Source organism: Mastomys coucha, chromosome X (genome assembly GCF_008632895.1).
Source record: "Mastomys coucha isolate ucsf_1 chromosome X, UCSF_Mcou_1, whole genome shotgun sequence".
NCBI lineage: Eukaryota > Metazoa > Chordata > Mammalia > Rodentia > Muridae > Mastomys > Mastomys coucha.
Window position 1 is genome coordinate 153,851,816 of NC_045030.1, and position 9,278 is coordinate 153,861,093.

Sequence of the window (9,278 nt, forward strand, 5' to 3'; positions counted from 1 at the left end):
AAAAAAAAAAAAAAAAAAAAAGAATAGAAACTGATTTGGTGACTAGTTAATCAGTCTCTGTCATGCCACAGGAGGGAAAATAAAATGATCTCCAGGTGTGTTTTTTTTTTAACTTCTTTTGTAGTCAGAACTGTGTGACTGATGTTTCCTGTGTTCTAGGGATACCAGCTGTGGTTGTGTCCATCGTCCTGACTATATCCCCAGATAATTATGGAATTGGATCTTATGGGAAATTCCCCAATGGCACACCAGATGACTTGTGAGTACAAATTCATCTTAGGGAATGCCCAGGGAACTAGAAAATTAAATTCCTCAAGAAAATGGAGGATCTAATCAGTCTGTGGGGCTACATCTATCATCTTAATAAAATTTTAAGTCATTTTTAACAGGAGCTGTCATCATCATGTGTAATGAGATTAGCTAGTTAAAAATACCACACTACTATTAAGTAACAAATTAGGAGGAATTATTCTGAAGAAGTATACAAATTAGGGTGAAATATATGAAGACTCTTAACCGCTGATAAAAATGAAATGCTCATGACATTATATTAACAAATACATATAGTTTGGGATAACTATAATTTACATAGGTGAAGGTCTGAATGTTTTAAAAATGGTTTTAAGCCAGGTAGTGGTGGCACACTCCTTTAATCTCAGAACTCAAGAAGCAGAATAAGGCAGATCTCTTTGAGTTCAATATCTACAGAATGAGTTCCAGGATAGCCAGGCCTACACAGAGCAACTCTGTCTGGAAACACCAAAAAATATTATTTTTAAAGATTTATTTTATTTATGTGCACATATGTGTGCCACATGTGTGTGTTTCTGTGGAGGCCAGAACAGGGTGTCAGATCTCTCAGAGCTGAAGTTACGGGTAATTGTGAGTTGGAGCTTGAGTCCTCTAGAAAAGTACCAATTGCTCTTAACCACCATCTCTCCAGCTTCAAAAACATTCTCAATTAACAAGTGTCCTAAGATAAACTCCCAGATTCTGTTCCCCAGAGATATAAATGATTGTGGAGAAACAAAGTTTATCTTTGTTTTATTTATTTTTTATATTTTTACTTAAAAGGGAAAACCGTTTTCATTAAAACATTACAGATTCAGCTTATCACCTGGAGAAAGCATATTTTCACCATTATGTTTTCCTCCTCTCTTCTTCCTCATCCAGTTGCTGGATCAACAGCAATGTGGTGTTCTATATCACGGTTGTGGGATATTTCTGTGTGATATTTCTACTGAACGTCAGCATGTTCATTGTGGTCTTGGTTCAGCTCTGTCGCATTAAAAAGAAGAAGCAACTGGGAGCCCAGCGTAAAACTAGCATTCAAGACCTCAGGAGTATTGCTGGCCTCACATTTTTACTGGGAATTACTTGGGGCTTTGCCTTCTTTGCCTGGGGACCAGTTAATGTCACCTTCATGTATCTCTTTGCCATCTTTAACACCTTACAAGGTAAGCTCCACAACATTAAATATGAACCTGAAGAGCCCAGTGGAAAATAAAAATATCACTACTAAGAAAGTACCTGCAAAGTGCCCTATTTAGTGGCTTTAGGTATTCTCCTTTCTGAACCAATTTAATGCTGAGAATAGGAGCTTTAAGGTCCTTAAAAGAAAGGCATTTTACTAATTTTGAGCATGGTGATTTTTCCTTTTATCCATCTTCATCTCCTTGGAGAAAGTGTATTAAGAGAATCTGCCAATTACTCAGCCTTTTCTTGCTCCTTTCCTTTTTATTTTTTAAAACTAATTTATGAAATCAGAACATGAATACAGCAAAAACCCAGATACAATGTTGCTATGAGAGTTCACTACTTGGACCTTGGATTTAGGTTTGGGGTTTTGGTTTAGAAACATAAAATGATAATGGGAAGATAATCAACAAACCCAAGTGGCAGTGATCTTGGCCATGGGCTAATCCCTAGAAGTTACAAGCTGCCCTGAGCACACCTGGGACAGGCTTGGAGGGTCTCCTTGACTTCTGAGCTTCTTATAACGTATAAAAGCCCAGCCACTCTCATTTTGGGACCCTAACAGTTGTGTTCTTTAGAAGGGCCAAATGACTAATTCCTTTTGGAGCAATGTCATAAAAGTCTTGTCAGCTGTTAATTTTTAATGGAAGTGCTTTGGCATTAAAAGCCCAGCAGGCTAATAGGTTTACATTACAGAAACAATAAAGAATTGTCCCTTGGCTTCCTCTTCTTCCAACTCCCTTTCCATTACATTCTTCTCTGCTTAGTTTCACATTGCTTTTGGCTCTCCTACTGCCCTCCTGCCGTTCCATCAGGAAATAGATGATTTTGCTGGTTTTCAATGAAATCCCTCCCAGAAGTGTAATTCTAATACTTAACTTGGCCATAGGTTCTTATTTTATTTGAACACACACACACACACACACACACACACACACACGCCTAAATATGGCTGGTATTTTTATCTACAACATACCGGTCCCTAAATTGTTTTAACCAGGTGTTATTCTATGTAGTATTAAATATAAAACAAAAGAAGATAAGAAAATTATGTCAAGGGTCTTTGTTTTGTTTTGGGTTTTGTTGAGGAGGTACTTTTCAGGCAGAGTGTATCCTGCATGAATATATGTAGCCATGGCTGGTATGGGATTTACCAGATTGGCCTCAGATACATAGTGATCCTCCTATCTCTGCTAATCCAGTGCTAGAATTATATAGGCATGTGTCACAACCTTTGGCTCTAGAAAGGTTTTATATCCTAATATGGGATATGCAAATTCATAGTAATCATTAACATAAAAGCTGTGTGCCTCCCTTCATGTGGTTTAAGAATCTAGCAAACTTGCCTCTTTCTTTTCTCAATTTTCACAGAATATCTTATTAGAACATAAATGACCTAGAAGTAATTTGCTGCTTCTGTAAAAGGGAGCTAAGGCCTAAAGATGGGCTGTGTGTATTTTTTGTTCTGGTGCATATACCCATCCACCCCTCCCTCACACACGTTGTTTCTCCCTTCATACATCCAAGGGAGTCTTCCAGAGTGGTATTGAGCAAAGGTGTTCCATGTCCACCAACCCTTGAGGATTCCTCATATATACCCCATCAGAAGCAAATCTGGTGTTTTAAAATGAAGATGAGTAAGCCTTGTGCGGGTCTTATCAGTGACAGTGCTGCATAAGGATCTCTGAGAACAGTGGTAGGCAGGAAGTAACGCCAAAGGCCTGTTCACATCTGTAGCTAGCTTTCCGTACTGTAACACCCTTGGGCCTTCAAGAGAAGCAGGAAGATGGTGGATACAAAAATCCAAACACTGTGCAGACTTGATCAGAGCAGAAGGCCCCAAGGACCCAGGCAAGGACATAAGAAAGAGGTACCCGGGACTCTGTAGAAGCTTACATTTGACAGAACTTGGAATGAGGTTGCAAAACCAGGGGATCCGAGAGGTGGGAGCTGAAGTTTCAGCTAGGACCCTGAGAAGATGGCTTTTGCTACCTGGACAGGGAAGAATGAGAGCAAGACCTGGGACTAGAGACGGTGAAATTAGCTGTGGAAATGCACTTCCATTATAAGCACTCTATCTTCCAAAGATCTTCCTTTAAAACTTTGGATTTTAGATATTTTATTCAATTTATAAAATTTCACTTTGTCCATAACTGCCGAAGATGTCCTCTTTTGTACAAAATAAATCCCCAAAGATTCAGGGTTTATGTGGAATTCACTGTATAATGATTTGGATTTTTTTCTTTCCCTTTAGGGTTTTTCATTTTCATCTTTTACTGTGCAGCAAAAGAGAATGTCAGAAAACAGTGGAGGCGGTATCTTTGTTGTGGAAAATTACGGCTGGCTGAAAATTCTGGTAAAGATTTGCTTTTATTTTTTTCTTCTCTTAAATCTCAAGAAAATAAATGTGTACATTAAGATGAAAGCAAGCACTGCCAAGAAGTTGTCAGGTCTGGAAAGTGGAGGAACACAACATGCACAGCAGAAAATGCTGTTCAACATTACCGGAGAGAGAGACAGAGAGAGACAGAGAGACAGAGAGAGGAATTCTTGCTACCCGGGAATTTTGTGAGCAAGAAAGTTAGTTGACTGCTTCTTCAATGAAGCGACAGTGACATTTTTAGCCTTTGTTCCCTATTGAGTGCATGGTTTTCATTTCCCAAGGCATTTTTTAATATTTTCCTTCATAACATTTTTAAGGCTTGACTCACCCCTTTCTCCACAGGTCCAGGTTGTCAGTGGCTTTATTTGTTAGCTGGCCAGACTTTGTATAGAAGCTTTGGCATGTATTTGGTTATTTTGAAGTTCTTTTCTCATATTCCGGTTGGCTAGCAGAGCAACGAGCTCATTTCTTTTTCTTTTTCTTTTTCTTTTTTCTTTCTCTTAAAAACAACAAGAAAGTCCTATTTGAAAAGCTAGCTTCCTTCTACATGAATACAACCTTTCAGTACCTGATAGCTACTGCAGTCTTTATTTAGAAAATGGCAGTGTGTGATGATCAGTTATTTGTATGGATTCAAGAATAATTACCACAGTAGAGTTGACTTGTATTCTTGTGAGGCCAGAGGGAGAGGTCCTGGGACACTTCCTAAGTCAGTGGCTATTTCCAAACAATCCAGTTAGCTCTGCCTTTAGCTCTAGGAGGACACCAGGTCTTCTTAATGAGTCAGTCATTTGCAAGGTAAATCCTTGCAGTGGAGGGGAAGGTGCCCTTTATAAGGACAGCTTGTGAAATGTGTGAGTTCTCTACAAGATCTTGAAGTGAGAATCAATTGCTAGAACTTGTTACACTATGACCTGTCTCTTGCATTTGAGCTTCAACATACTGCCCTGTTTTTCTGTAATGCTTATTCTGCTGTAGACTGGAGTAAAACTGCTACTAATGGTTTAAAGAAGCAGACTGTAAACCAAGGAGTATCCAGCTCTTCAAATTCCTTACAGTCAAGCTGTAACTCCACTAACTCCACCACACTCCTAGTGAATAGTGATTGTTCAGTGCACGCAAGCGGGAATGGTATGTATGTTTGTCTCCATATAGTGTTTTTCAAGCCAGTGGGTTTTTTTTTTTGAGGTAGTTCTTTTTGCAGAGCAAACTGGAAGATTACTCCTATGACTAGTAAATCAAATAGAGTTTTCAGTAACAGCCAGAGCATATTTATAAATCCAAATGTATTTATTTTAGAGCAAATAACAGAATGACTTTTTTAAAAAAAATTAGTTTTGCATCATGGGAACTGATCATAACCTAAAAAAGGTTTTCTTTGTTCAAATCCTAATTTAAATATTGCCCAGAGGTTTCAGTACTGCACCATTTCTGTAAGAGCAGTACCTAAATTACCATGCAATATGATTTTCTTAAAAAAATCATATCTATTAGCCATGGATGTCTTTTAGCACTTTGAAACCTTCCTGGTTTTCTCTATTCATTTTTGTTAGCCCTTTCCCAAAATGTGGCTACCTTGTGATAGCACCCAAGTCCCCATGAATACATCCAATACTGGAAGCTGGATTGTGAGCAATATTGGCCACTATCTGTGTCACTCATACATGAACAGATGACTGCAGCTGTGCTTCTTTTACTCATTAAGTCTAGAATTTCTAGCTAAAACTTCATTACATTTCTTTCTCTCCAAGACTGGGCCGTTCATTACTCATAAAGCTTATCTTACTTATTTTTGCCTTCTTCTGCTTCTTAATATACCTTTTGCATTTTATTTAAAAAAAAAAACTTGTGTGATGTGCCAGTACATTTCTCCTTCCAATGAACAGTTGGCCTTTATCCATTGTTTTAAGATTTTAGTTCTCTCCATTACTAATACAGATCAGTTTGTGAGAAGGTTCATGACTCAACCAAATAAGTTTTTTAGTCTCATAAAGATGAAGGCTTCTGATAGTTTGAGTTTAAAGAATACAATTGGGGGTTGGCTGAGGAGATGGCTCAGGGGGTGGGTGCTGCACAAGGGTGAGGACTAGATCTCCAGAACCCACTTAAAAGCCTGATGGGTGTGGTGAGCCTGCTGCAATCCTAGCACACAAGAGGCAGATGGAGATGGGAAACAGCCAAGCAAACTGGCTAGCCAGAACAACTGAAATGGTAAGCTCCAGATTCAATGAGAAACCCTGCTTCAACATAGAGAGTGGAGAGTAATCCAGGAAGACACTTTCCAACCTCAGGCTTCCATTCCATGTGCATGCACAGGAACATTGCATGTGCATTTGTGCACTCACATGAGCTCATATATATGCTAGCATGCACATGTATACATACCACATATGAAATTTTACACAAAGGAGATACAACAGGAGTCCTTGACATCCAGACCTTTCGATCTTGGGCACAGGTGACATACGGGGCTAGATAACTCCTTTTAGAGAATTGCAAGATGTTGAATAGCATCCTTAGCTTCTCTACCAAGTAGAACCAGCAGTGTCCTGCCCCAAGTTGCAGCAAGCAAAAATGCCCCTAGACAATGTCCTCTATGGGAACAGGTAATAAATTCTTCTTCTATGCAAACCACTGCTGTAAAAGATAAGACATTGCTGCCTGGTGCTGGAGGGATGGCTCAGTGGTTAAGAGCACTGACTATCCTTCCAGAGGAAGTAGAATCAAATCCAAGCACCCACGTAGCAGCTCATAAATGTCTGTAATCCCAAGATCTGACATCCTCATACAGACATACACATTCGGACAAAACACCAATGCACATAAAATGAAACAATTAATTAATTAATGTTTAAAAAAGAAACTGCTGCCATGTGGCCTTATATCCTCACTGTCAATACCAAGATTAAAGTTCTGGGCACTTTGCCAACTTGCCATATGAGGAATGATTCATTGTAGGTCCCTGGAATAAAGACAGGGAGATGAAGGCTGGTTACTGAGAGTGAGAGAGCAAGTTGAAAGGCATGTGATTAAAGGATTGAGCTGGATCATCCAGAAGCCTTAGACTCATGTGTGTGTGTCGGGGGCTCTTGATCCATAACTAGAGTTTTCCATCTTCTGAAAAGGGCTTGGAGGTGATGCTTCACCTGGCTCGCACTACCAAAAAAATGCTGTCAATCTTCGGGGAATCATTTTGTAGAAGCAGGTCCGTTTTGGCACTGCTGTTTGACACAGCTAGTTTTGATAGCTGACAGTAAGTAAGGGGCACGTTGCAGTCAACAGAATGGCTAAGTGTTTCAAAAAAAAAAAAAAAGATAATGTGCCTGTCAGATGAACATCTCTGACATGTCAGCCCTCACCCTGGATGAGGAATGGCATGGAGAATTTCAAAAAAGAAACTGGCAGCTGAGTACTTTATTATACTGGGACAAATTGTTCCTGCAACCAAAACGTCCTCAAACCAAAATGCCTAAGTCAGAACAGCTGCCTCAGACAGGCACACGCCCTGTTTGAGCTGTGGCACAGATGGAGCTGCGTTAGCCACATCCACTGCCTTTTTTGCATAAATGTGACACATATTTCAGTTCCTAGCTGTCTTACAGCCATTAAATTTTAGTACACAGGGCCATGAGCTAACACTTTAGAAGCAACCTCAAGTGCTCCATCCATCATTTTGAGTTATAGAAGTTTAGGCAGAGCATTTAACTTCTTCCTTTGTCTTAACATCTGTGAAATGGGATCATAAATAGCACCTGTCCCTTGCCATTAGCTATAAGTGAGACTATGCATGATGTGTTCAGTGCTGTTTTCATCATTATTATGATTGTATCATGAAATACCTAATAGGCTATTATTCAGCTTTGTACATGGCCTTTCAAAGCTATAATGATCAAAAAGATGGTGCTAAGTAGCTAAAAGCTAATAGATGCTGTGTCCTGAGGTTCTGAGGCTGCTAATGATAGGGAGGTCTAGGTCTAAATCAAAGGTACTACTGAATACCCTGCTGTCCCCCTCTTAGGTTTGAATCACTGGCTCCTCATGGGAAGCTGTGCTATTGAGATTGTCAGAAGACAGATTTAGAAATGGCTATAGAGAGATGATTTCGTCTTGCCATGACTATAGCTGGTTGCTTTGAGGTTATCTTCTAATACAAATTTTCATTTAATAGGAATCATATGGAACCAGGAATCTATGTGGGTCCCTACAGGATCTCTGCTAATCTTATTTTTTAATCTTAATTATTTAAGATATTAAGATTTTTTAAATCTTAATTATTGTAGGTTATCTTTTACACAGTTTAATTCAATGTGTTCAATTGGAGTTAGGAAATGGGACCTTGAAAATAAAAAGAAAAATACCTTGCTTTGCTCTCCATTTTGACTGTTCAGCTTTTAAAAACTGTCACAGGAATTTTGTTTCTAATCAACCATCAACTTTCTGTGCTTACCATCACTGACCTTAGGGAAGAGATAAAAATAAAATATGAAAACATAGGGTGGATACTTTTGAAAGATTAATTTCTGGCATGCCTATTTAACATTACTTTGAAGATGATACTTGCTTGGTCTTGAGTATTTTCTGGGGATACTTCATGAGACCGACTTTGATATTCTCCTATCTAGGCAATGCATCTACAGAGAGGAATGGGGTTTCTTTCAGTGTTCAGAATGGAGACGTTTGCCTTCATGATCTCACTGGGAAACAGCACATGTTTAGTGACAAAGAGGACTCCTGCAATGGTAAAAGCCGGATAGCGCTCAGAAGGACTTCAAAGCGGGGAAGCTTACACTTTATTGAGCAAATGTGATTCACTTTGTCTAAATTCAAAAGATGATGTTGATGGTATGAAGTGTCCAGTTTTCCTTTTACACAATGTGAGATGTATGAAAATCGCTGGTTTTCTACTCATCAACCTCGAAAGGAACATAAGCTAATTGAGGGCAAGTTACTATCAGAAGAAGCCACGGCACGATTATGGTTTCTAGACATTTGCAGTTTAGTTTCTTATCTCTCATTTGCGAGGGGATTAGTGTTAAAACCACAAAATAAGATCCAGGAAAAGGAAAATGAGAGTTTGTTTCCAGTCACATTTTAAAGAGCCTGTTATCCTTGATAACATCCTAAAAAGAAAGGAAGGAAGGAAGGAAGGAAGGGAGGGAGGGAGGGAGGGAGGGAGGGAGGGAGGGAGAGAGAGAGAGAGAGAGAGAGAGAGAGAGAGAGAGAGAGAGAGAGAGAGAGAGAAAGGAAAAAAGAAAGAAAGAAAGAAGGAGATGTTTACTTCAGTCTGTGGGTGAGTTTAGTTGTGCATGCCTTTGTTGTATATAAGCTAAATTCTAGTGACCCACATGTCAAAAATCTTATCTCTACCTTTTTTATATTTATTTTCTACTGTGTAAATTTATTCTTTTGTAGAATCATG

General features: G+C 39.0%; 1 protein-coding gene across 12 annotated transcripts in view; it reads left to right on the plus strand.

The window, feature by feature from the left end:
• Adgrg2 (adhesion G protein-coupled receptor G2) overlaps positions 1 to 8,992 on the plus strand; it is a 112,782-nt gene extending 103,790 nt beyond the window's left edge. For 9 of the 12 annotated variants that reach the window (XM_031370238.1, XM_031370298.1, XM_031370258.1 and 6 more), the window contains 5 exons: positions 160 to 259; positions 1,174 to 1,457; positions 3,731 to 3,832; positions 4,838 to 4,990; positions 8,482 to 8,666. In XM_031370238.1, coding sequence (XP_031226098.1) covers positions 160 to 259; positions 1,174 to 1,457; positions 3,731 to 3,832; positions 4,838 to 4,990; positions 8,482 to 8,666 — 824 coding nt within the window. Of the gene's footprint in view, positions 1 to 159; positions 260 to 1,173; positions 1,458 to 3,730; positions 3,833 to 4,837; positions 4,991 to 8,481 lie in introns of all 12 variants that reach the window. The other 3 variants (XM_031370249.1, XM_031370275.1, XM_031370304.1) reach the window with 3 other exon arrangements.
• The last annotated feature ends 286 nt before the right edge of the window (positions 8,993 to 9,278 follow it).